At 40.2% G+C, this 27,957-nt stretch overlaps 1 protein-coding gene across 1 annotated transcript in view; it reads right to left on the reverse strand.

Moving 5' to 3' along the window:
• RBKS (ribokinase) overlaps positions 1–27,957 on the reverse strand; it is a 103,860-nt gene that overhangs the window by 29,385 nt on the left and 46,518 nt on the right. Inside the window, exons 5-7 of the mRNA XM_055399170.2 lie at positions 24,102–24,266; positions 16,649–16,740; positions 8,352–8,540 (exon numbers count right to left, since the gene is read on the reverse strand). Coding sequence (XP_055255145.1) covers positions 8,352–8,540; positions 16,649–16,740; positions 24,102–24,266 — 446 coding nt within the window. The remainder of the gene's footprint in view (positions 1–8,351; positions 8,541–16,648; positions 16,741–24,101; positions 24,267–27,957) is intronic.

The raw sequence follows: 27,957 nt of genomic DNA on the forward strand, positions 1-27,957 counted from the left end.
AAGAAGAATGTGGAGTCAAACATAGAAGTCCTCCTTTATAACACTTTCTTTGGCCACCTGATGCGAAGAGCTGACTCATTTGAAAAGACCCTGATGCTGGGAAAGGTTAAGCGCAGGAGGAGAAGGGGACGACAGAGGATGAGATGGTTGGATGGCATCACTGACTCAATGAACATGGGCTTGGGTGGACTCCGGGAGTTGGTGATGGACAGGGAGGCCTGGCGTGCTGCGGTTCATGGGGTCACAAAGAATTGGACACAACTGAGTGACTGAACTGAACTGAACTGATCCTCCCGTTTATTCCCTTTCCCATGAGTAATGGAAAACAGTTTGGTGTTTTATCTTTTTTATTTTTATATTTATTTTACATTATATTTATGGATAGCTAGAGTTATTTTTAAATTAATGGCACCATACTATATCATTTGACCTTCTTCTACTGATGATTATGTAGACCTGTCTAGTCAGTTTTTTGGTTATAACAAACAAAGCTAAAATAAACATTCTAGGACAAATATTTATATATGTGATCAATTCTGTAGGACAGAGTCTTAGAAAGAAGTATACTGGGTTAAAGGCAAAACATGTTTTAAAAATTGTTATTGTCAAATTTCCCTCCAAAAACATTCTGTGAATTTATACTCTCACCAGAATTACATGAGAGCATGTGTTTTCCAATTTATTTGGACTTTGACATCAGCAATTTTTTTAATTTTTGTGACCTAATGGGCAGTGAAGGGAATCTCACTGTTGTTTTGATTTGTATATTCTTGTTTTCTTGTGGGGTTGAACAGTGTCTAATTTCTTTATCTTTTGTATTTCTTCTTCAGTGAATTGCCTATTTACATTATTCTAAGGAAATGTTTGATTTTTTTGAGTTGTAGAGCCTTCCCATAATAACACATTCACATTTGCTGTTAACAGATATTCAAAATTATGCATAGAAAAATCTGGATGGATTTACACTAAAATGTTAACAGTGGTTACATCTAAGTGGTAGGATCATGAATATCAGACTTTCTTTTTTTATACCTTTCTATGTTGTTTGTTCTTTTCTCCTCTTGAACACTAAGCATGTATTAATTTCAGAAAGTGGAAAAAAATAGTGTGATTGGGGGGTAAAGGTGATGAAGGCTCTCCAGGCAATTCTAAAAGAGCAGTTCCCAAGGTACTCTCAGTATTGGCAGTATCAATATAGAGGTAATTCTCTTAAGGTCAAAATTTGAAAGAAACAACAGTCACTTCTTAAATAATAAATTGATAGTTAACGTTAGCGTTATTATTTTATAGTTACCTCTTTAGCACTCAAGATCCTGTCATTCAGGATGTCATTCATTCATTATCTACCGTATTTTATGGTCCAACCCTTTCTGAAGTATTGGCGATCAACAGTGAGGGGCACGCAAACATTTTGGCTATAACATAAGTTTCTGGACAGAAATGTGCAAAATCTCTGTTGAAGGACAAAACGGCTACTAAGTTTCAGAGACCCCTCAGAAACGTTACCAATTATCAACAAGCGCAAAGAAGGCATATGTTGATCAGAAAGAAGGAGGTGGGAGAAAGAAAGGTTTTCCAGGGAAACACAGTTTAAGGAGCATCACAAAAACTACCACTGGCGGGGCCACATGAGACCTGGTGAGTCCCCAGTCCTCTCAGCAAGACTGTGGCTCAGGAGGAAACAGTACCTGAATCTGCTGGAGTTGAGAAACACCTCTTGAGAGCACCTAAATTCAGTGGTCCTAATTATATCTGACAAATGGCCAGGTGGCTGGGGATGGGAAGTGGGTGGAGGTCGGGGGCAAGGTCACACCAAGATGGAAATAATGATCTTTCCGTTGTTGGATTTTCAAAGATTGAACTACCTTTCTGGATGATATTTCAGAAGTGGGTCAATGGGAACCTATGCTTGAGAGCTGAATAAGCCTGTGCATGGATGGCTAAAGACCAGACCACAGTTCAGTTCAGTTCAGTTCAGTCGCTCAGTCGTGTCCGACTCTCCGCGACCCCATGAATCACAGCACGCCAGGCCTCCCTATCCATCACCAACTCCTGGAGTTCACTCAAACTCATGTCCACAGAGTCGGTGATGCCATCCAGCCACCTCATTCTCGGTCGTCCCCTTCTCCTCCCACCCCCAACCTTTCCCAGCATCAGAGTCTTTTCCAGTGAGTCAACTCGTCGCATGAAATGGCCAAAGTATTGCAGTTTCAGCTTTAGCATCAGTCCTTCCAATGAACACCCAGGATCGATCTCCCTGAGAATGGACTGGTTGGATCTCCTTGCGGTACAAGGGACTCTCAAGAGTCTTCTCCAACACCACAGTTCAAAAGCATCGATTCTTCGGCGATCAGCTTTCTTCACAGTCCAACTCTCACATCCATACATGACCACGGGAAAAACCAGACCACAGGATGAGGGCAATATACCAAGGAGGTTACCTTAGAAAGCTGTGGGTAGCCCACCAGCCCCAGTAATCTCCCCACCCTCATGAGCTGGCTTCCAGATCAACTTTAACAGAAACGATTCCATTTCCTACTGGTACAGTCTCCAGTTTGGAGCTGATTCTCCAGCCCTGTATTGTCCCGTGGGGATATTCTAGTTGGGCTGATGCTGTCTAGTGCTTCATCAACAACCGTGAATACTACAGGGCTCAAATGGATAGAAAGAAAGAGGAATAAAAAATAGGGAAGATGAATCCCTCATCTCACTGGCTTCTGATTTTTCTTAGCTTACTTATATACCCTGAATTATGATGATTTATTACAAAGTGCGGAGAAGGCAATGGCAAGCCACTCCAGTACTCTTGCCTAGAAAATCCCATGGACAGAGGAGCCTGGTAGGCTGCAGTCCATGGGGTCGCTACGAGTCAGACACGACTGAGCGACTTCACTTTCACTTTTCACTTTCACACATTGGAGAAGGAAATGGCAACCCACTCCAGTACTCTTGCCTAGAAAATCCCAGGGACGGGGGAGCCTGGTGGACTGCCGTCTATGGGGTCACACAGAGTCGGACACGACTGAAGTGACTTAGCAGCAGCAGCATTACAAAGTGAGTGATTATTGAGAAGACAGAATTTAGCCTATGGGCCGAATTCTTGAAATTAAGAGTGTCAACGTAGCTTCTAGGACTTAACCATTTACACGTGGAAACTTGTAAATCAGGAATTTTACAGAGTCGACAGACCAAGGATGATTAATGTTACAATATGTTATTTCACACAGTCACAATAAGCCTACAGTATCACCATGCTTATATGTGTTTAACTCACAGTGGAGCGAATGTTCAGTGCAGTCATGAACACAGGAAAGCAATCCCTTGAGCTTCAGGTTGGAAGGACCTGAGCGAGGACATGAGTGCCAGAGATGGGAAGAGACACATCTGTCACGTCTTCCAAACTGAGCTGAGGACATCTGCAGCTATTGCCACCCTCTCACTCTAGTACAACGGGAAAAACGGATTAAAAATAGAAGCGATACATCCAACTATTAACACTGAGGCAAAACTGAACATAGCAGCCTTCAGAGGCCTGGTGTAGAGGGGGCGATGGCTCCTTCTAGGGCTGGCGGGCTCCACTGGACAACGTGCCGACTAACTAAAGAGGTTTCCACTATCCATGCCATTCCTGATATACTGATTTCCCCCCAAGCTTTACTGAGATATGACTGGAAAATAAAAAAGTTGGCTATATTTAGGTTGCACAGCAGGGTTTTTTGCTAAGGTGTAATGGATGAGGAGGAGGAGAAAAGGGAGAAGGTTACAAACCGCCTGAGAGCCAGTAATACCCTCCTGACAGGAAAGTGAAGGAGCCCATTTGTTCAGAAGAAAATGCCTCCCTGGGAGTTCCTCATCTCACCAGGTGAATTAGCTCCTCTTTCCTAGGCTTATGAAGAAGCCGAACAGTTGTGTGCAGAACAAGCGAGAGTTTTAATAATGAGAGTGCTGGATGAGAGGAGAAAGACAGCGTACAAAAGCTTGAGGGAGATTCTACGCCCAGAAAATAACTACCCTTGTTTCCTGTGGCACCTCCGTTGCTCGCGGTTGGGGAGGGGGATGTTGAGTGCCCATTCAGTAGATTTGCTGCTGCTGCTGAGTCACTTCAGTCGTGTCCGACTCTGTGTGACCCCATAGACGGAAGCCCACCAGGCTCCCCCTTCCCTGGGATTCTCCAGGCAAGAACACTGGAGTGGGTTGCCATTTCCTTCTCCAATGTGTGAAAGTGAAAAGTGAAAGTGAAGTCGCTCAGTCGTGTCTGACCCTTAGCGACCCCACGGACTGCAGCCTATCAGGCTCCTCCATCCATGGGATTTTCTAGGCAATAGTACAGTAGAGCAATTAAGTGAAAGATTCTTTATCACAAGAGTATCCATTACTTAAGTGGCTTTCTGTTACTTTTGTCTGTTCTTTGTTTTTTCAATTGAGAAATACACATACCATAAAATTCACCCTTAAAAAGTGCACAATTCAGTGATTTTGAGTATATCCACAGGGCTGTGCAACCATCAGCACTATCTAATTCTAGGACCTTTTTAATCACCCCCAAGAGGAACCCCTATACCCATTAGCAGTCACTCCCCTTTCTTCACCCTCTAGTAACTGTCAATCCACTTTCGGTTTCAATAGATTTACCTACTCTGGATATCTCATATAAATTGAAGTGAATTTATATGAAGGCTACAATATGTAGCCTATTATGCCTAACTTCTTTCACTTAGTATAATGTTTCAGATGTTTATCCAAGCCAGAGCATGTATCAGGATTCCTTTTGTTGGCTGAATACTATTCTATCATATGTGTCTACCACAATTTGTTTATCTATTTTTATCAGTTGATGAAATTTGGTTTGTTTTCAATTTTGGTCTATTATGAATAATGCTATGTGAACACCTGTGGATAAGGTTCTGTGTAATATAAATTTTTATCTCTTTTGGCTATATACCTGGAAGGAGAATTGCTGAGTCTGTTGTAATTCTAAATTTAACTTTTTGAAGCACTTCCATAGCGTTTTCCAAAGTAGTTATATCATCTTGCCATCCTAGTGCGTATGAAATGGTATCTCATTGTGTTTTGCCATTAAAAAAAAAAATCCAAGCCATCCTTATACATATATATAGTGTACATCCAAGCCATCCATATACATAGTGGATGCACTAAAAGACAAAGCTTAAAGTGTAAATGCCCTATTCCTCTCTACTCCCATTTCTATGAAGGAAATACTTTAAATTCTTGTATTGCTTTCCTCTGTTTTTATCTTCTATTTCTTGGAGTGTTTATACTGTTTTTTTTTCCAATCTGTTTTAGATATTATCTGTTGAATTCTAGCTAAGGAAGATGAGCATTTAGTTCTCTTATCTTCCCTGATTAGCACGCAAATACACGCTCACTTTATCTTTCCATTTTCATGATATGATTATAATCTCCATGTTTGGTTAATTAATTATTGTTTCCCTCTCAAATTCTGCAAGAAAGCTAAAAATCTCTGGGCATATTCAAACACATTGGATAGCTGGATATTCCACTATTTCTTTCTTTTTCCTTGTTTTTTGTTTCTGGAAGATATTCCTTCCAGAATGGAAGAGCCCGCCAAGCTCCTGCTCTAATCTGGACTGACTGAGGATGGGGTTTCTGCATAGCTATTGTCCTGGAACTTTCCTTCATTGTCACTGATTTCTGTCTCTCTCTTTTTAATTAGTTTATTTTTTAATTGAAGGATACTTGCTTTACAGAATTTTGTTGTTTTCTGTCAAACCTCAACATGAATCAGCCATAGGTATATCCCCACCCTTTTGAATCTCCCTTCCCCTCCCTCCCCATCCCACCCCTCTAGATTGATACAGAGCCCCTGTTTTCTGAGGCACACAGCAAATTCCTCCTGGCTCTCCAATTCACACATGGTAATGTAAGTTTCCATGTTACTCTCTCCACACAGCTCAGCCTCTCCTCCCCTCTCCCCACGTCCACAAGTCTCTTCTCTATGTCTGTTTCTCCATTGCGGCCCTGCAAATAAATTCTTCAGAACCAAGTTGCATCCCCTGTTTCCTGGACCCTCCATCTTCCTCGGTCTTAGTTTTATCCCAGTTTACAACAGCATATCTTTCATTATCTTTATTCCTCTGTCCCTCCATTACTGTCTTCCTTTGTGTTTAATAGATATTTTCTAGTGTACCATTTTAACTATCTTGATTTTTTTCTTTTTTTGTTCTTAGTGATTGTAGTTAGTTGGTGATTCCAATTAACACTTTAACTTAACCTAGTTTAGATTAATACTAACAATTTCAAGAGCATACAAAGTTGTTTATGGATGCTTTCATGTTACCACAATAGTGCTGAATGGTTGTAACAGAGCATGTATGCATATGGCATATAAAGCCTAAAACTCTACCATCTGGCCCTTCACAGAAAAAACTTGTCAATCCTGGTCTAGCACCCTGATCTTCCTGATCCCATCTTCTCTCTCTTGCCTCCAAGTATTAAGTAATCCGTTCTCTCTAAACTATCACTGTCTCTCACCTTTCCTGAACCTTAAAAATCAACGGCAGGAGCTCAGAAACCAAATGAAAGGGCACAAGACACTATCAGTGAAGTGTGAAAACCTCCTGGTGCACACTGCTGTACGTAAGATGCTCGAAGTTATAATCCATCCTGATCTGTGAAAGCCAATCCTTCAACATGAAATTACTGAGCATTATTACTATTGATTCCAATTTGAACATTTCCAAGGCTAGTTTCTCCAATCAGTCCCATACCCAAGCAGTGCATTTCCACATGAATGTTCTGTAGTGGGCACAAGTGGCTTTCCCTGATTAGTATCCACTTCCCATCCTCTGAAAAGAGCTCTTTGATTTTTATTTGACAGCGGGGGTGGGATCCTGATGTGAGTCACAGTGTGGGAAGGGGGCTGCCAGGGGCTACCATCCGGAGGGTGCCGGTCTGAGCTCAAAGCCCACCACCACAAGGCAAGCAGAGCTGACAGGCAAGGGTGAACAAGTGAGTCCTGAGGACACGGTTTAGTCTCTGCATTCTGCCGTACCTTTGAATGTTCTACTTAGGTGCACCAGATACATCCCTTGTTCTGAGTTAAAGTCATTTAGGCTGTGCTTCTGGTTGGTACTTATAAGCAAAAGGAGATAGACTGACACAGATGTTGAAAGCAGAGGCTGAGCCACTTCTCGGCAGTCACAGAGGTCTGACAGCTTCACAAGGACCCTTCATTTTATTTTCAGCAGAAGAGAACAAACACTTCTGCTCTAGTTCAGGATCTGGAATAGTTTTAGTCTAATGGAGGACTTCCCTGTTGGCTTAGACGGTAAAGCATCTGTCTACAATGTGGGAGACCTGGGGTCAATCCCTGGGTCAGGAAGATCCCCTGGAGAAGGAAATGGCAACCCATTCCAGTATTCTTGCCTGGAAAATTCCATGGAAGGAGGAGCCTGATAGGCTACAGTCCATGGGATCGCTAAGAGTCGGACACGACTGAGGAACTTCCCTTATTCAATGGAGGACTGAGTTCAGAACTAATAAGGAGTCTCTCAAATGCAAATTACTGTCTTTCTCGATGAAGCAGAAAAACTAGTGGTTTCAGAAATAAGAAATTCTCATATGATGAGAATAACACTGCCAAGTATAGTTTATCAAATTCCTGATAAAGCATATTTTAAAAAGCATTCAGGATGTAACTTTATGTAATAGAAGTACTCCTTGCACTTATGTATTTCAATGCATATTTGTATCTAAAACTTTATCAAATGCCCATAGGCTTCTTTTTGATAAATGACCCACATTTTAAAGTCTTTCCTAAGCAACGAAATAAATAAACATACTGTATAAATATAATAAAACATACAATATATAATAAATTAAATACATTATCTAGTATATATATATATATAATACAATAGTAACTAGTGCTCCTTGCTATTTCATTCTACGCAAGAGGCTTGTAAGATCTGGCAGTGTGCTTGTTGTTTAAAAATCTGGCCCCAAGAGGGCAGAGACTTTGTCTTGTACATCACTATATATATGCACCTAATGCATGACTGGCATCTAGCAGGTATTCAATCAAGGCTTATTCAGTGAATGAATGCATAAAGGTAATATAGGTATAATTTTACTGATATTCCAGTTTTATGGAGGAAACTGATTCAGAGAGGCTAAGGGACTTGTACAAAGTCCCACAGTGGGCTAGAGAGGGTTAAGATACAGTTTTCCAACCTGATTGATTGTTCTTTTCTTCCAACATTTTACCTCTTAGGGCCTCTACCGCATGATCCAAAAATTCAGGTGCAGTATCTTAGTTACTAAATGATGATTTTCAAAGGCCAAAAGGATTCTGAAATAGAAAAACCTACCGTAGTATCCACAGCCTTGACTTTCTCCGTGGGAATGTGCTTTGGGACAGGTTCTGTCTGTGACAGCATCACACATCCTTCAGCACCTAAGGTGATAATTACGACCTGGCAGCCCCTTTCCAGGAGCACCAACGCAGCCTTCCCAGCCTCTGTGGGGCTGCCGACCTCCAGGCCAGTCAGAATCTCAGCCTGAAATACACAAAAGAGAAAAGAAACAGTGTTGAGAATAAGTGACTGGGTCCACTTCTAGATTAGATCTGTTTTTCTAGGAGATGTCTCCCTTCTTTTTCATAACAACCAAGGCCATGGCAAGCACTGGTGGATACTGGCTCCGGAAAATAAATGAAATAATAACAGTGACAACAAAAAAGCTATAAAAGATGTTCCTGGGACAACTGGGAAAATTAGAATGTGGCTTGAATATTAGATGATAGTATAGAATTAACTGATAATTTTCCTAGGTGTGATAATAGTATTGTGGTTCCTCTTAGGAAATGCAAGCTGAAGTGTTCAGCGTTGAGGGATCACGTCTGCAGCTTACTTTCAAATAATTCAACCAAAACAAAATTAAATACACACAGGGGAGAGGGGAAGCCAATGCAGCAAAATGGTAACAACTGATTAGCTGGAGAGGATATGCGTATTCATTACCCATTCAGCTTTTCCTTATTTATGATGATTTTCATAATAAAGAGTTAGGGGAAGTAAAGAGAATTTCACAAAAGAAAGACGGGAAGGGAGGAAAAGAAGGAAGCAAGGGGCCACTGCCAGTGATTTTTGATGTAAATCATACCCATAACTTTCACACCTAAATCCTTTTAGTCCTCTCTTGGGCCATAATGCCTTTTTCATATTACTAGTTTGCAAACCATTCATTGCTTCTGTTTGTTTTGCTTAGAAGATGGAAGCAGAGTAGGAGAGGCTCTGATATATAGCAGAAAAAGCAATGCGCTGACATTCAGAGACCTCCACTGCTCACTCACTCTGGAAACTTCTCCAAGTCACATAAAATCTGTAAAATGTGGGGCTTGGACAGGATCAGTGGTTTCTCCCAGAATATAAACAAGTCTTGAGCTGAAGTAGGGGTGAAGGACTGCAGTCCTACTTCCTTGCCCGCTAGGTACCTAGCCAGCATCTCCGGGGAACCTTTATGGTTTTGAGATAAGCAGCTGAAAATACAGGAGAAGGCAATGGCAAGCCACTCCAGTGCTCTTGTCTGGAAAATCCCATGGATGGAGGAGCCTGGTGGGCTGCAGTCCGTGGGGTCGCTGAGGGTCGGACACGACTGAGCAACTTCACTTTCACTTTTCACTTTCACACATTGGAGAAGGAAATGGCAACCCACTCCAGTGTTCTTGCCTGGAGAATCCCAGGGACGGGGGAGCCTGGTGGGCTTCCGTCTATGGGGTCACACAGAGTCGGACACGACTGAAGTGACTTAGCAGCAGCAGCAGCAGCAGCAGCTGAAAATACACTGGAGTAGATGAATCATATGATGAAGTGAAGTGAAAGTCACTCAGTCGTGTCCGACTCTTTGTGACCCCATCGACTATACAGTCCATGGAATTCTCTAGGCCAGAATACTGGAGTCGGTAGCCTTTCCCTTCTCCAGGGGATCTTCCCAACCCAGGGATCGAATCCAGGTCTCCCACATTGCAGGCAGATTCTTTACCAGATGCTTTCTGACTTAAAAAGTTTATAGCCAGATTCTGCCTTTTCTGTGTTACAGTTTAATCATATACTATATTTACTTAAGAGTGGGTCTGTCCCTTCCTGTGCTTGCTCCAAACGTGCCCAGATTAACCCTTCTTGTTGCCTATAAATCATCTCAGTGTCTGCTCATTCTTGGCGTCAGTTTTCTCAAGAGCACAGGTTTCACTAACCTCACCCTGTACCCCCCAACCTGATCTTTTCCATAGACCCTTTCAGTCTGAGTGGGTTATACTGTGAGGTCACTTTCTTTTTTCTTTTTATATAAAACAAGATTTGCATTGATCTTCATTACTGGGATCACTTATGTACGTTGAGCTGGATGGTTCATTTTCAGAAACATTGATTTCTTGTGGTTTTTAAAAACCCTTTTAAACAGCTATTCTTTAATGAAAAAATCTTGAACATGAAAAATAATGCATAAACACTCATGTACTTACCACCCACCTTTAATAAATTTTACTTTATTTTATTAAATTGTACTTTATTTGCTTCTAATATTTTTCTTTAAAACAGTTAAATGATATCTTCCACATATATTATTTAGTAATGTATGTTTCCTCTTAACATTTTAAAATTTGTGTTGATATATATAGCTTAAAAAAAAAAAAAACTGCTCTGTATTCCATACTGCAAATATGCTACAGTTTAAACAAAATCTGTTCTCTTTTTCATGGACACGTTCATTTTTTTCCATTTTCCCCCTTTACAAGCAATGACATATCAGATATTCTTGATATTTATATGTAATCTTTTTTCCTCTGTTTAAAAATATTTTTATTTTTATTAAACCCCTTGATTTTATACAGTTCCCCTAAAATTTACATTAGTAGAAAGTTATATTTATTTACTTTATATGGTGCTTGTAATACACTTTTGATGTTTTGAAGGCTCATGTCTTTTCTCAATTCTAAAAAACACCCTGCAGTTTTTCCTCTAATAGAGTTTCTCTTCAGTTCCATTCTCGTCTTCCTTCAGTGCAGTTTGACACATGTTGAAGCCTCTCAAGCTGTCCTTCATTTCTCTAATTTCCTCTTTAATAGTTAACTATTTTCCTTTCTGTACTATTTTCCAGGAGAATTGAGTTTTCTTCCTCCAGGTGAACTGATCAAGATTCTCTTTCAGTTTGCAAATTCTTCATCCCAGTTTAATGTTTATCTTTCTATGAGTGCTGTAAAATTTTTTTCATTGACTATTTTTTCATTTTCAAGACTTCTGATTGGTTGGTTTTCATATTCACATACCATCGCTTCAATTCTGTTTTTCTTTCACAAATTCTTCTTTTTAAAAAATTTTTAATTGGAGGATAATTGCTTTACAGTGTTGTGCTGGTTTCTGCCAACAACAGTGTGAATCAGCCATAAGTATACATTATGTTCCCTCCCTCTTGAACCACCCTTCCATCCCACCGCATCTCACCTTTCTAGGCTGTCATAGAGCGCCAGGTTGAGCTCCCTGTGTTCTCCTTTTTTAATGAATGAGAACCTTGATCATACTTATTTTAAAGTATTTTTTGCATTGTTTTATTATTTGGATTTCATCTTGGGTAAATTCCTCTTCAGATTGTTGATTCTGCTGGATCTCTTGCAGCAGTACATTTCTTCATCCGCAGGCTCACTGCTTGCAGTGAGGTGGAGAGTCTGCAGATTTCACTCCCACCAGGTTTAACCCTGCCTTTCTAGTGGTTTAATGGCTGCATCCACTAGGTCCCCAAGGGTCTCTAAACCAGAGCGAGATGTTACATCGACAACAGGGAATTCCTCTTCTGGGGTTCTTAGCCATACTGTACTGCCCGTCCAGTCTCTACGTCATCAGTTGGCTTGGTTTTCTTTCCGATCTGAGGCAGTCTCTCTGTTCTCCTGTCTCCACATGTGGGGAACCTTCTATATATACTCAGCATAGCAGCTTCCACCACTCTTCTTGCTTAGCAGGGAAGCCTTAGCCCAGCACTTCTGGTTTCCAGCCATGGGCACTGCTCCATGCTCCCATGAGTGGCACCATTTCAGTGCCAATTACCCATCCAGCCACCAATGCCAGCTTCTGGGGCTGGAGTACAGCATCACTTCAGTTCAGTTCAGTCGCTCAGTCGTGTCCGACTCTTTGCGACCCCGTGAATCACAGCACGCCAGGCCTCCCTGTCCATCACCAACTCCCGGAGTTCACTCAAACTCATGTCCATCGAGTCGGTGATGCCATCCAGCCATCTCATTCTCCATCGTCCCCTTCTCCTCCCGCCCCCAATCCCTCCCAGCATCAGAGTCTTTTCCAGTGAGTCAACTCGTCGCATGAGGTGGCCAAAGTATTGCAGTTTCAGCTTCAGCATCAGTCCTTCCAATGAACACCCAGGATTGATCTCCTTTAGAATGGATTGGCTGGATCTCCTTGCAGTCCAAGGGACTCTCAAGAGTCTTCTCCAGCACCACAGTTCAAAAGCATCCATTCTTCGGCGATCAGCTTTCTTCACAGTCCAACTCTCACATCCATACATGACTACAGGAAAAACCATAGCCTTGACTAGACGGACCTTGGTTGGCAAAGTAATGTCTCTGCTTTTTAATATGCTATCTAGGTTGGTCATAACTTTCCTTCCAAGGAGTAAGCATCTTTTAATTTCATGGCTGCAATTAGCATCCACAGTGATTTTTGGAGCCCAAAAAATAAAGTCTGACACTGTTTCCACTGTTTCCCCATCTATTTCCCATGAAGTGATGGGACCAGATGCCATGATCTTAGTTTTCTGAATGTTGAGCTTCAAGCCAAGCTTTTCACTCTCCTCTTTCACTTTCATCAAGAGGCTTTTGAGTTCCTCTTCACTTTCTGCCATAACGGTGGTGTCATCTGCATATCTGAGGTTATTGATATTTCTCCTGGCAATCTTGATTCCAGCTTGTGCTTCTTCCAGCCCAGCGTTCCTCAGGATGTACTCTGCATATAAGTTAAATAAGCAGGGTGACAATATACAAGCTTGACGTACTCCTTTTCCTATTTGGAACCAGTCTGTTGTTCCACGTCCAGTTCTAACTGTTGCTTCCTGACCTGCATACAGGTTTCTCAAGAGGCAGGTATTCCCATCTCTTTCAGAATTTTCCACAGTTTATTGTGATCCACACAGTCAAAGGCTTTGGCATAGTCAATGAAGCAGAAATAGATGTTTTTCTGGAACTCTCTTGCTTTCTCCATGATCCAGCGGATGTTGGCAATTTGATCTCTGGTGCCTCTGCCTTTTCTAAAACCTGCTTGAACATCTGGAAGTTCACGGTTCACATATTGCTGAAGCCTGGCTTGGAGAATTTTGAGCATGACTTTACTAGCATGTGAGATGAGTGCAATTGTGCGGTAGTTTGAGCATTCTTTGGCATTGCCTTTCTTTGGGATTGGAATGAAGACTGACCTTTTCCAGTCCTGTGGCCACTGTTGAGTTTTCCAAATTTGCTGGCATGTTGAGTGCAGCACTTTCACAGCATCATCTTTCAGGATTTGAAATAGCTCAACTGGAATTCCATCACCTCCACTAGCTTTGTTCGTAGTGATGCTTTCTAAGGCCCACTTGACGTCACATTCCAAGATGTCTGGCTCTAGGTGAGTGATCACGCCATCGTGATTATCTTGGTCATGAAGATCTTTTTTGAACAGTTCTTCTGTGTATTCTTGCCACCTCTTCTTAATATCTTCTGCTTCTGTTAGGTCCATACCATTTCTGTCCTTTATCGAGCCCATCTTTGCATGAAATGTTCCCTTGGTATCTCTAATTTTCTTGAAGAGATCTCTTGTTTTTCCTATTCTGTTGTTTTCCTCTATTTCTTTACATTGATCGCAGAGGAAGGCTTTCTTATCTCTCCTTGCTATTCTTTGGAACTCTGCATTCAGATGCTTTTATCTTTCCTTTTCTCCTTTGCTTTTTGCTTCTCTTCTTTTCACAGCTATTTGTAAGGCTTCCTCAGGAAGCCATTTTGCTTTTTTGCATTTCTTTTCCATGGGGATGGTCTTGGTCCCTGTCTCCTGTACAATGTCACGAACCTCCATCCATAGTTCATCAGGCACTCTATTTATCAGATCTAGTCCCTTAAATCTATTTCTCACTTTCACTGTATAATCATAAGGGATTTGATTGAGGTCGTATCTGAATGGTCTAGTGGTTTTCCCTACTTTCTTCAATTTAAGTCTGAATTTGGCAATATCCAGGGCTAAATGCTCTGTGATTCTGTTCCTTTTCTGATCTATAGAGTTATTTATCTTGTTTTTTGAGCTTATAAGTATGTTTTCATTGTCTCTTTTTATGTTTATGTGTCAGTGGTTTGTGTGTGGTGCACAAGGAGTATCTTAGAGCATGAATTTACATTGTAATCATGATTAGAAGTCATCCATGAGAATGTTAAGTTAAAAAAAATTTTTTTTATTCCATTAAGTTTTTGAGGTCAGTTTCCTCAAAGACCAGAGTTCAATTCATTTGTTCATTCATTCTGTAAGGATTTACTAGGTGCCAACTATGTTCCAAATATAATATCAGTTCAGTTCAGTTCAGTTCAGTTCAGTCGCTCAGTCGTGTCCGACTCTCCGCGACCCCATGAATCACAGCACGCCAGGCCTCCCTGTCCATCACCAACTCCCGGAGTACACTCAAACTCATGTCCACAGAGTCGGTGATGCCATCCAGCCATCTCATTCTCTGTCGTCCCCTTCTCCTCCCGCCCCCAACCTTTCCCAGCATCAGAGTCTTTTCCAGTGAGTCAACTCGTCGCATGAGGTGGCCAAAGTATTGCAGTTTCAGCTTTAGCATCAGTCCCTCCAATGAACATCCAGGATTGATCTCCTTTAGAATGGACTGGTTGGATCTCCTTGCAGTATAAGGGACTCTCAAGAGTCTTCTCCAACACCACAGTTCATATAAAAGGTGATAATTTCCAAAGATAACTATCAATATATTATCACATTGTATATGCTCTTTTCACACTGTGACAATGAAAATCTTCTTATGAGAGGGTACCAGGGCGTACTTTCCTATGTCAATCATTAGAATGTGCTAGAAGAGACGCTGTGTGACTTACAAAAGTCACATAAAAGCTACCATGTCTTCTGCCGGGCTCTCGCTCTCTCTCCTTCACCTTTCCGTAGGAGACTGGATCTACTTGGAACCGAACTTCCATACTGTGAGGAAGCCCAGGCCACAAGGAGAAGCCATGTGTAAGCGTTCTGGCCAACAGCCAGCATGTGAGTGAAAGAAGCTTTAGATGATTCCAGCCCTCAGTCTTTGAGTCTTCTAGCTGAGACCCCCAGATATTGCAGAGGAGAAACGAACCATGCTGTGTCCTGTCTCAATTCCTGATGCACAGAAACCATGATGGACCATAAACAGTTACTGTTGCTGTAAGTCACTGGATTTGGGGGTAATTGATTATGCAGCAATGACAGCTGGGATACAGCAGTGAATAAGAGATGTCCATGCCCTTCCAGGAGAAGATGGAGGTATTGAATAAGCAAACTGAGCTGTGATGAGTATTTGAAGAATAAACAGTGATGCTCTGTAAGTGTCTAACAGGGCAATCTAAACCAGTCTGGCAGTTGAGGGTAATCTAACATCTTATTGTGAAATGGCCACTATCTCCCACAGTTTCTTTTTCCTAGCACAATGCTTGGCTGTGATGGTTGCTCAAAAATATTGCATAACCTATTGTGGCTTCTTAAAATTATTCTCCTTGTGGCAGTCTTCTTTCTTGTTTCCTTTATGTTCTTGAGAGATGAACTTAACCAAAAGGCAGATCAGGAAATCCTAAAAACCTTCATTCAGCCTTTGTACCAAGTGGAAAACTACTGTTATAGTTTATTAATTATAAACTGTCTTTCTCTGTATGTTGCATTGTATAATACGTCTTGCCTTGCAATGGTGGGGGTGAGTGCTGGTCTAAAACTATCTGGTCAATAAAAGGGAAAACATGGAAATTTTTTCCCTAAAATACTTCAGAATGAGTTGTCATGATATGAATCTGTATAGACATTTTATGCAGATATATACATTATGACCCTCAGATAGACTGAGAGGGTATTTCCCCAACAGAGTGGCCACCAAGGGCTTCCCATGGCATCAATGGAGAACCTGTATCTGTCTACCAATGCAGTCACAGGGTCTTCACAAAAAGAATGTAGCAGATGCTCCAGGGTTATATGTTAATTATTAATAGCAATGCTTGATAAAATATAGGACTCTCAGTTAAACTTGAATTTCAGATAAACAACAAATACTTTTATAGTATGTTTAGTATATTATTTCTTGTTTGTCTGAAATTCAAGTTTAACTGGGTGTCATATTTTTGTTTGCTCTCTCTGGCAGTTCTAATGGTAATTAGTCCATAGACTATGGAATGATTAAATAAGAAAACAAAACATGGGTATGACTCAGGGAATCCTTTTTCTTCTAGGACTCACTACTTTCCTTTTTTCTACATCCCAGTCAACCAACAAAATCTGTTTTCATTATGCCAAAGAATTCACATGCAATAAAGTTCATGTGGTTAGTCCTGGATTCTTTGCTTTATCCACATACCTGAAAGTCTTTTGGTCTCTCAGGAATGAGCACAACCTTCCATCCTTACCTCACTTTCATTGCAGCAGAACACATCCGAGAGGGTGTAGAACTCGGGGTCCAGGTCAGCAATGGCAGGCGCCGGATTGAACAATGTTTTCACTACAAAAGAGTGAAAAGGGAGTTCAGTGGTTATCGTTTTTAACATGGTGCATTTGTGAACATTCAGTAAGGGAAACTCCCAAGTACAACCATTTTCCCCAGCAGATTAAAAAATCAACTTAGTTATAGATGTAGAAAAGTCTGGACTCTCAATCTCTGTGATAGCCTAGTATCAATTCCTTCTTATGTCCATTTGGTCTGCTTTTTACTTTACAACATTTCGGCCCCAAGGGCAAGCATCAGTATTTACAACTAAGGTGGTAACAAAGTTCTGGCAAAGAGCAAGAAGAACATTAAAGAAGAATTTGAATGATGTGGCATGAAAGGACACGTGCAAATGTGAACATGTAGGCTGGTGAACATTTTTTGCAGATTACTTTAAGCACTTATTTGCAAGGCTAGTTCGTAAATCCATTTTCCAGGAAAAAAAAATAAAGACATGATAGAAAGGAAACAATGAAGAGCTAAAAAATGTCCTGGTAAGGATAGTAAGTAGGAGGGCCATGTACATATGCATGCCTTCAGTACCTATTTTTTAAATATCTTACAAATATATTCCACGTACTCATGCAACCATGCACATTCACACAAAAGCTTACAATCTTGGCTTCTATGGGCAATCTGGGAACATAAAGTAAAGATTGATAAAGGAGGAGAAATTCAATCAGAGGCTGAGAGCTAGCTCAGAATAGGAGACTACAAGCGGAGAATGGATGGGGACAGCAGAAAGAGGAAAAATGAGAATGTCACAGCCATCACAGTGTCAGAAGAAGTACATTTTTCAGAGGAGGAAAGTGAGCCTCAGAGAGATGAGGTCAGCCTGAGGACACACTGGGAAATGGTTAAGCAGGGTCCCTACGCAGGGTCCCTACCCAGGTTCCTCTAGCTTGAAGTCTAGGGTTTAGTCATTTCTCAAGTGGTTGCCTCTCTAGGACAGCACTCTGTCCATAGCAACACAAGCCCCCCATGCCAATGCACAGTATTTAACAATAGTCTTTGTTGTGGAACTTTGTAAACATTTTAAAAAAGTATTTAAAAATTACATTCACAGGAAGTTTTCCTTCTGTCAAAACACTTATGTATCCACCAGAATACCTGACTAGATGGGTCGGTCTTTTTTTAAAACTTATTTTTAATTGGAGGATAGTTGCTTTACAGTGTTGTGTTGGTTTCTTGGTTGGTTGTCGTCTCCTTACCCAGCTCCACTGACTTATGTGTTTAGTAACTCTAATTTACTATAAACCTGCAGAGTAAAATACTCTAGCTGCAGTACTCAGAGACTCTTCTAGAACAGTGGTTCACAAACTTGGCTGCATATCAGCCTCACTGGGAGAGCTTATTAAAATGCCCGATTTCTAGGCTCCACCTCAAACCCACTGAATCAGAATCTCCGGGGGTAAGGGAGTGTGCACATTAACAAGTTCTGCAAGTGGCTCTCCCGTGGTTAGTTTGCTGCTGATCCGTCCACGTTCCTGGGGAAGATGTGTATCAGCGCGTGGCTAGTGAAAGCTGTCCACTCCTTCTGCCTGGGGAGGTGAGCTGGTGTATGGCTGGACCTTGTTTGGTCTTACTCAACATTTTGGTTTGGTCGGTGGATGCTGAGCAGTGGTTTGTAGGCCAACGCTATTCCCACATTTTCATTATTTTAGAATCTAGAATGTCCATCCACAGAAATTCTATGGTATTTTTGGCTGCTCATATTTTTCCACAGGGCTATTGTGAAGCTTAATTAGAAAATGGATGTAAAAGCCCTGTGTAAACTGTAAAGTGTTGTACAAAAGTAAAGGATTCATGTCAATGTATGGCAAAACCAACACAATAATGTAAAGTAATTAGCCTCGACTCACTGGAAAAGACTCTGATGCTGGGAAAGGTTGGGGGCGGGAGGAGAAGGGGACGACGGAGAATGAGATGGCTGGATGGCATCACCGACTCTGTGGACATGAGTTTGAGTGTACTCCGGGAGTTGGTGATGGACAGGGAGGCCTGGCATGCTGTAATTCATGGGGTCGCGGAGAGTCGGACACGACTGAGCGACTGAACTGAACTGAACTGAATTAGCCTCGAATTAAAATAAATTAAAAAAAAAGAAATACCAGCCAAAAAAAAAAATCTGTTTATGACATGTTTTTTAAAAAAAAAAGTAAAGGATTATTACTGTTATTATATTGTCCTTTAGCCATAGCCCCATACCCCCGCCTGTCCAGCCATCTTGTTTGCCTTCTCTTGGAGTTTGGATCCTGGCAAAAATCTCTCTCATTGGTTTTCCCACTTCAGCAAGGTCTCAGAGATGTCAATTATGCATAAAGGGCGTCATTGCCCAGCATTCTAAAATACCCATTTAGTTTTTAGGTTTTCAAAACAAATATGTTGTTCCCTATTTTCCACAGGCATAGAGTTGAAACACCATTGCTCACCCCATCTGATCCTCAATTCTGTACCCAGCAGCTCTGAGCACACATTAGAGCAAGCTGTCAGGATGGAACAAATGGACAGAGTCATTTTTCTTATAAAAGTTCCATTTTATTGCAAAAGAGCCTTGATCTAGCAATTCCTTTTCTAAACCTGTCCTACACACACACACCCAGGCCTGCAAAGATGAGGTACAGTAGTGCTCATTCAGCTCTACTTGTAACAGAAAAAACAAAAGAAACTAAGTATCTATCAGAGTAGATAAAAAATTATCACAAATACTCCCTGCTGCTACTCAAAAAAATGAAGCAGATCTCTGTTTTGTCATAGAAAGACTTCTATAATTTATTTATAAGTTAAAAAAATAGTATTATGGTAAAGTCTGTGATAAGATCCCCCTCTTTTTTTAAACAAAAGAAATAAAATATAACTATATGTGTATTTATATTTATACACCTACACAGAAGAGAAAAAAGTCTGAGAGATTAATCACTAAATTAATAAGTGATTAGCTACAAAGGCTGAGAATAAATCTGACTACAGATTAGCTGCTATATACCATGCAAAGATATAATTCTTAAAATATATATAATATCTCATATCAAAAAACAAGTACACTCTGAGTGAAATGATATAATGTCTTGATTTCATTTCAAAATAATCCAAGGGTATAAGTGGAACAAGATTGGCCAAGTGTTGATAACTGTTGAAGCTCAATGATAGTATATATGGGTTTACCATATATATCCTCTGTATGTTCACATATATTTGAACTTTTTCACAATAAAAAAACAAATTTTAAAGAAACAGTTACATTGAATTTTAAGCAATAACTGCTGGATTGAGAAATTCTGCAACTTATTTTGACTGTAAATACTGTATAAAAACCAGTCAAATCTTATTTGCCTATATCTTACTAAGGGGAAGCATTCTTACCAAAAGAAATTGAATACATAGGGTTAGAGTCCAACTAATAACTGAATTTAGGAGAAAAGTGAAACTGCCATAAAGAAAGGATCCTCTTTGGCTCATGCTACCATATATAAGCAAGGATAATTTACCATGATGAAAAAATGAAGAATCAGTAGATGGAGCTCATCAAAGAAGAATGCAAATTTATAATAGTCAAGATGGAAAAAAAATGATGTCATTCTGGAACCATGCGAAACTAGAGAACACAGGATGTGCAATGCCGTGGAGTAACTTGGAGCTGCAGAGGTGACAGAAGGTACCTGACAGTAATTATTATTCATTACCACATACAATGGACTAAACTCCTGATTGTCTTAGCCTGTCGATGGCTGGCACAATAATATCAGTGAGGAACTGGTGAGGCCCAGGAAGGCAATTGTACAGGCAAAGACAGGAAAATGAAGCTGACTGTTAATGATGTCAGCATGAAAGGCAGAGGCTGGATAGTTAAGAAGGCCCTAAGAGCGAGCTCAGAGAAACAGGAGAAGACATCACCCTAAGTAAAGAAACCATGGGAGAGTTGGGCTACCCAAAACACTGGCTAGGCAGTCTCTCACTCGAGAGCTTCTTCTCTGTGACTTGAGCAAGAAAAATACCCAAAGCCTGGGTGATGTGCTGAACCATGTCATCAAAGTCAAGGTGGCCAGCCAAGAAGCCTGGTTTGCTAAATGGAAAAGGACTAAAGTGGCATTAAAAGATATTTTGTATCCTACCTAGAATTTAATTTCTTGGCAATCTTACAATTTCAATTATTTATAATTGTTCCTGTAATGTTCCATCTGCTTTAAAATGGATATAAAGACCAGAACCAACATGCATAATTTCATCACAAGCAGCTGCAGCACCAGCTCTGCCGTGGGCCTTCCTCACAACACTGTGACCTAGACAGAAGAGGGCTGCAGAGGGATCTCAAGTCATTTTTGACATTGCAGGTGTTGCATAAAACCAATGCTTTCATTTTGGTAAATTCTGAGACAGTATATACAAAGATGGAGGGGAGACTTTCTTCTCTGTATTTTAACACCTGATATATAATCCAGTTGTACAATGTGTTTAATTCAAACCTTACTGCTTATAGAGATAAAGGAATCGTGAAATAAACCCATGGCAATGGGCTTATTGTTGTCAATGGATGACGACAATGATTTTACCATCTTTCTTGTAGATGGAATAATGCTGATCAGCACCTATGCTAGCCCTGGGCAATGGACAGGACACTCAGTGCTCAACAGATCTTCACGCTCTGCGTGTTCTGCTTTGTGATCAGCCCACTCTCACATTACAACATTAAAGGAATGTGAGGGCTCTCAGTCCGATTCCCATGTTTCACGGAAGAAAATGAGGCCCAGTGCCAGGAACTGACGTATTTGCACGAGGTCCTCCATTTGGTAAGTGATTTGATTCTGAATTCAAAGCCATACTTCATGACTCCCAAATCAGTGCTACTTCTGTTGTACTATACACTTCTCTCAGGTGAGGATGAAGACACATTAAATTCAAACACACACCCACCCACACCATAGTATAGAATCTAAGCTATGTCTGACTGATAAGTACCAAATGGGGACAAGCTGGATACTAGACAAAGGCCCACGTGTGTGCGGTTGCTTGTGTATGTGTTTTATGTGGGCAGGTAGGGGACACCCTGCTGAAAACACCGTAGGGTCTTGTCTCTGTGACTTAAGCAGTAATAATTTTGAAAGCTTAGGCTACATGTTGGAAAGTATTACAATTCATTGGTTTCACTTTTCTAGAGCTACTCTTCATAAAGGCTCAGTTCCTTGAAATCAATGGGACACGGCAGTTTCTTTATTTAAAGTTTGCCCTAGGACACAGAACTTGGGTCTTGGGAGTCTGGAATTGTGGTTTCTACAGTGACCTTGGTTGAGCTAATTACTTAACCTCTCCAAATCTATCTTCTCTTTAATCTGGGAGAATAATGCGTGCCTTACTTTGTCATAAGGCTTTTCTGAGGATCAAATATGTATGAAAGTGCTTTCTAAACTGTAAAGTACATATAGGTGCAGGTATTGCTAGTCCCAATATTACAGTATAAGAAAGATCATGCAGAATTTCCTGAGGCATGCTGGCTCTCACGAAAAATGTGAAGTAGACTAGGTGGACTGTGGCCCTCCATCACCTACTCCTACCCATTCCTGATGCCCCAGGTCCTCCAGCTCCTCAATAGAAAAACTGCCTGGCAGATAACAGAGGAAACATTGCTGGACCCCAACCAAATGACTGCCCGGGTCAGCTGCCTGCCCATCCAGATAACTCTAGCCTCACCTGTGAAAGGTTAGCTCTTCAACTGTGGTCGCTGTACCTTTCTCTCCTCCACAAGCTGGGTAGGTAACAGGCTATTAGACTAGGACAGAAGGAGAAGTCATCTCTGAGAAGCAAGGGATAGCAGGAAAAAAAGAGAAGTTATATGAGAACATGCTTTGACCTATACAAGGAAAGATAAGAGCGTGAATGAAGTGGCTCGTTGTACTCACATCACCTGATTATGGTGAGTGCAGTGCAGAGAATGTTCACCATAAGCCTTATCTGTTCATCATAAGACTTTATCTGTGACACCCTAAGAAAACGTAACCAAATGAGTTTGGGCTTAAAATTCTTTCTGACAGCTTTGAGTCCATTAGAAACTCATTAAATGTCAGTGAGAATTGGCCAGAGCATATTGTTTTGCCAAGAGGAAATTTGTTAAATCAGGACATACACTTAAAAATTCTCCACAAAATCATTTCAGTAACTTATTTTCCATTTATTGCTATAAGAACACTTATACTTTGCGAGAAAACACTTATAAACACACACACACACTTTTCTTTTTCTTTTTTTCCTTTTTGTCTTGATGAGAAAGTTTGATCTGGAAAAGTCAGTGTGGTTCTCCCCTATTTTCTTCTCAGTCACAAAACTATGGCCACAATATCAAGAAGAAGCCACTGTCTTAGATAAATGGCTACTTTTTATTTTGATTTTTTTCACGAAAGGGTGCTGAGATCAGGATATTATCCTAATTTTAATTTAAAAAAAGAAGTGAAAGAGGGAAGAAAATTGGTGTCTACTGAGAGGTACTATACCAAACTTGGCATCCTATTTTATTTTATTTCATTCTTAGAACAATTCTGTAGGGGAGTATGTCTATATGCATTTAACAGACATGGCTCAAAAAATCAGATAATTCTGCTAAGACTATAAAGCTAAAGGAACAGAAATGGGATTCTAACTCAGATGATTTCCTATTAGTAAGTGGTTAAAAAAAAAGAAGCAAACATAAAGAAACTACTTAGATTTTTTTCAAGTTTGTTATTTGTTGGGGATGAGAGAAGGGGAGTGGGTGAGAGAACAGATGAATCAAGATTAACCCTGAATTGACAACTGTCAAAGCTGGGTCATGGGTTTCCTTATAGAATTCTGCCTGCTTTTGTGTGTTTGAAAACTTCCAAAGCCTAAGATTAAACAAAACAAAAAGAGTACTTAAAGGACACTGACAACATAGAAAATATTATATATGAATAATCTTTTGTTGTTTTTAGAAAAGATGATAAAGTTTTACAAAAAGGGGGAAGATTTAATCTTCATTCCTTGAGATGTTTATCCAAGTGTACCTGGGCAGTGATTATCCATGACTTGCAGCTTAAACCCTGCTTCTCAGAATGGAACTCATTCTAGTACTTAGAGTATATCTTGGACAAGGGGCTCTTTCAAAGATTCCAGTTACTACTTGAGTTATTTCTGCTAACTAGACTGGAGATTTATATTTCAGAATATCAGAAATGCTACTCATGTTATTTCTCCCCTCCCCATTTGGAAGGTTTTCTAACATTATTGAGAACTACAGGAAGACAGTGAATCTCAGATGGGAGAAAATATTTTACCGCAGAAAAATATGGCATTGTTTAACTTGAAAGGTTAACTTTCACTGAGACAGTGATAAAAGCTTTATAGAAAGAAGGACAAATGTGTAAAATTACCTCCATTGCCGTGGGCTATTCTCAGGGCTTCCAAAGAAGTTGCAGGAGTTACTTCTAGCTGGCAGATCATTACTTTGGCTCTGCTAATGGCACTGGCTGCTTCCCTCAGGTCTTCTGTATTCAAAAGTAAATTTGCTCCAGCTACTATAACGATGATATTCTGGCCTATAAAGAATTTCTAGACGTTTATATTAAAAATCAAGCAAAATCAAGCAACAGCATCCTGCAGTGTTACATTCACCCTTAGAAAATCATTATATGGAGAAGGAAATGGCAACCCACTCCAGTGTTCTTGCCTGGAGAATCCCAAGGATGGGGGAGCTGGTGGGCTGCTGGCTATGGGGTCACACAGAGTCGGACATGACTGAAGTGACTTAGCAGCAGCAGCAGTGTGAATGGACTACAGTTAATTTACCATTTTCCTGATGATGGCAGCTTTCCAATGTTTTAATATCTTGATGTTGATAAAAACATTCTTGCCAATGTTTTTTTGCTGTCTATGTACAAAAATCTCTCCAGAGAATATACTTACAGTAGAATTACAATATGAATTAAAATACTGGGAGAAATGGTCAAATTTGCCAGATGATGTCAAATTGTTCTCAAAGTAGTTTCATCAATTAATACTTCTACTGGCAGTATATGAGTTCCTTGGCCACACAATATTTTCAAACTTGAAAACTTCTGTTCATCTGATGGGCATACAAGATTTATCTCATTGTGGTCTTAATTTGCATTTTCCCAATTACTAATGTGGTTGAACATACTTTCATATTTTATTGGTCATTTATGTTTCCTCTGTTGTGAAGGATCTGTTTAAGGTTTTTTTTGCCCTTTTTTCCACTGTGTTTTTGCCTTTCTCTTATTGATTACATTTGGATACTAACTCTGTGTTAATTATTTCTGACAATTTTCTTTTTCCAACTTGTAGTTGGTTTAAAAATGTACATTTATGTCCTTTTTAAAGTTAAGTTCCTTGAACTTATTTACAAAACAGAAATAGAGTCATAGATATAAAAACAAATGGTTACCAGAGTGTAAAGGAAGGGTAGGGATAATTTGGGAGACTGGGATTGACATATACACACAACTACATATAAAATAGATAACTACCAAGGACCTACTGTATAGCACAGGGAGCTCTTCTCCATACCTTGTAATGGCCTGTGTGGAAAAGGACTCTAAGAAAGTGGATATGTGTATACGCATACTGATTCACTCTGCTGTACACCTGAGACTAACACAACACTGCGAATCAACTATGCTCCAATATCACCTAAAAAATAAATTTCTTAATTTTTAGTGTAGTTAATATTGTCATTTTTATACCTTGTGCTTTTTTAAAAGAAATTGTGCTAAAATGAATAAAATTTACCATTTTAAAGTGTAAAAAAAAAAGAAAATCATTATATAAAAATGTGTTATAAGTATGAATTTTAATATTTCTAAGCCATTCAGTTTAAATTTTGTATTCCCCGTGGATCTTCTTTTATATCTCTGTAGGAATCATATTAATCTGATCCTCTTGAGCAAAATCTAAAAAAAAAAAGATTTCCTTTTTGGTATTCTTATGTACACAGAATATTAGCTGATAAATTATACATAACATACTTAAAATAGTTTCTCTTATGGGAAATGGCTGATACAATGTATATGGTAAAGATTCTGAATCCTAAATGACGGATGTCATAATTGATGAGTATAAACAGGAAAAAGCTTGCTTAATGCTAAAAACGAATGCTCTGTAGTATGCAGTCAGTTCACGTGTATGTCCCAGGGTATTCTAAAAAGTGATTTGGTAAATCAAAACACATTTTATAATATTAAACAGATAAAAACTGTACTAGGTAAGTAGGGAGATGGCGATATCAGGCCTGTACTGTACTAGATCAAACAGAAGCAGGACTGAGGAATCTTGTATGCTCATCACTTGGAGCCACTCTCTATAGTCCAGCCCAAGTTGGGGAGGGGTGGTGGAGCATTTTCTCTGTCAGGTGAAGTCTCCAGAGCTGTGCTGTCCCTTAGGGTAGTCATAAGTACAAGCCATGTGGTAACTGAGCCCTTGAAATATGGCTCGTCCCAACTGAGATGAGCTTCAGTTGCACAATACATAGCAGATTTCAAAGACTGAGTAGTAAGAAAAGAAGGTGACATATCTCATTAATTTTAAAGAACATTTTGATTACATGTTGAAAGGATAATATTTTGGATTAAGTCAATATATTAAGATTAATTTTACCTGGTCCTTTTTAAAATGTGACTAAAAAGGTGGCTTGGTGGTAAAAAATCTGCCTGCCAATGTAGAAGATGTGGCTTTGATCCCTGGGTCAGGAAGATCCCTGGGAGGAGGAAATGTCAACCCACTCCAGTATTCTTGCCTGGGAAATCCCACAGACAGAGGAGCCTGGCGGGCTACAGTCCATGGGGTCACAAAGAGTCAGACACGACTTAGTGACTAAACAACAACAGTGGAAAATGTAAATTTATGGATATAATTTGCATTATAGTCTATAGGACAGCCTGGCTCAGAGGGATGGCCTGCAGCAGTCTTCTGTGCTCTAGGCTGCTTGTGCTGATCACGTATAGACAGACATGACCTAAAACCTCTTTCAACTATAAGGACACGTGCCGGCCTGTCATCTTACCACAGGTATGTGTGTTGACCAAGGAGGACGTGATAACATGGGGGTGGTTCAGGGTAAACCCAATCTCAGTACTGGAAAAATTCAAAGTACCCTTATCCTGGAAGACAGCATACCTCCTCTCCTTTCTCCTCCAGTGACTTCATTCTCTCGGCCACAGTCCACTGCTGCTCTGTGTTGCTGATGGGTTTGGCCTGGCTTTGGCTCATATGCGACAAAGCCCAAGACTACAGCTGTCTGGTGGACACTGTCATATGGCTAGCTCATTCATACCTCAAATTTAACTTGTCAGAACCACTACTCATCCCTCCACTTAAAGGTGCTGCTTGTTGCCTCTCTGGGTATCTGTGTTAGCTCTTATCCCATATGCTTGTAAACCAAAGTCTACTGTAATAGGCAGCCCACACACAATATTAAATTATATCTTTGCATGGAAAGTGTGGTATTGTGTCACCCAGACATGGAAGAAACAGAACTTGACGATATCCCTAGAAACGCCCCCACCACCGGAAAAGAGGATTCAGACAGGGAATGAGCTGTTGTTGCCAGTGATAATTACATAAGATATGGCTTAAAGTAATGGACACAGACTGTTGTTAGAATGAAAACTTTCGTCTACTGTTTTTAAGTGGAATATATTTTTTGGAGTTGTTATTGCAACTTTGAGATCACTAAAGTAGACTAAAAATTCCTGTGATAAATGATTTTGTGAAACTGCATTATAAATAAAAGACATATTGGGACAGTTCAGTTCAGTCAAATCCTAATTTAATACAGTGTACTCTGACTCCTCACAGTGCAGTAGGTTCTTCTGTCCTAGGAGCTCCATGAAATGCTTGGTCCTTCTGAATATTGTGTGTGTGTATGTGCCCAGTCATATCTGACTCTCTGTGACCCCATGGACTGTAGCCTGCCAGGCTCCTCTGTCCATGGAATTTTCCAGGCAAGAATACTGGAGTAGGTTGTCATTTCCTACTCTGGAAGATCTTCCCGACCCAGGGAAAGAACCCTTGTCTCCTGCATTGGCAGGTGGATTCTTTACCACTAGCACCTCTGTACTGGACAGAGGGTAGTGGGAAGCCCTCTGAATATTAACTCTGATTTAAAAAAATCTTATGTAGGAGTTCTTATACTTAAAATAGTTGGCAGAAATTCTAAAAACTTTCCTTGAGGGTAAAGAGAAGTTACTGTTTTTTTTTTGACTGCACCTTGCG

Source organism: Moschus berezovskii, chromosome 11, assembly GCF_049115385.1.
Source record: "Moschus berezovskii isolate FMDL1 chromosome 11, NW_MosBer_1.0, whole genome shotgun sequence".
NCBI lineage: Eukaryota > Metazoa > Chordata > Mammalia > Artiodactyla > Moschidae > Moschus > Moschus berezovskii.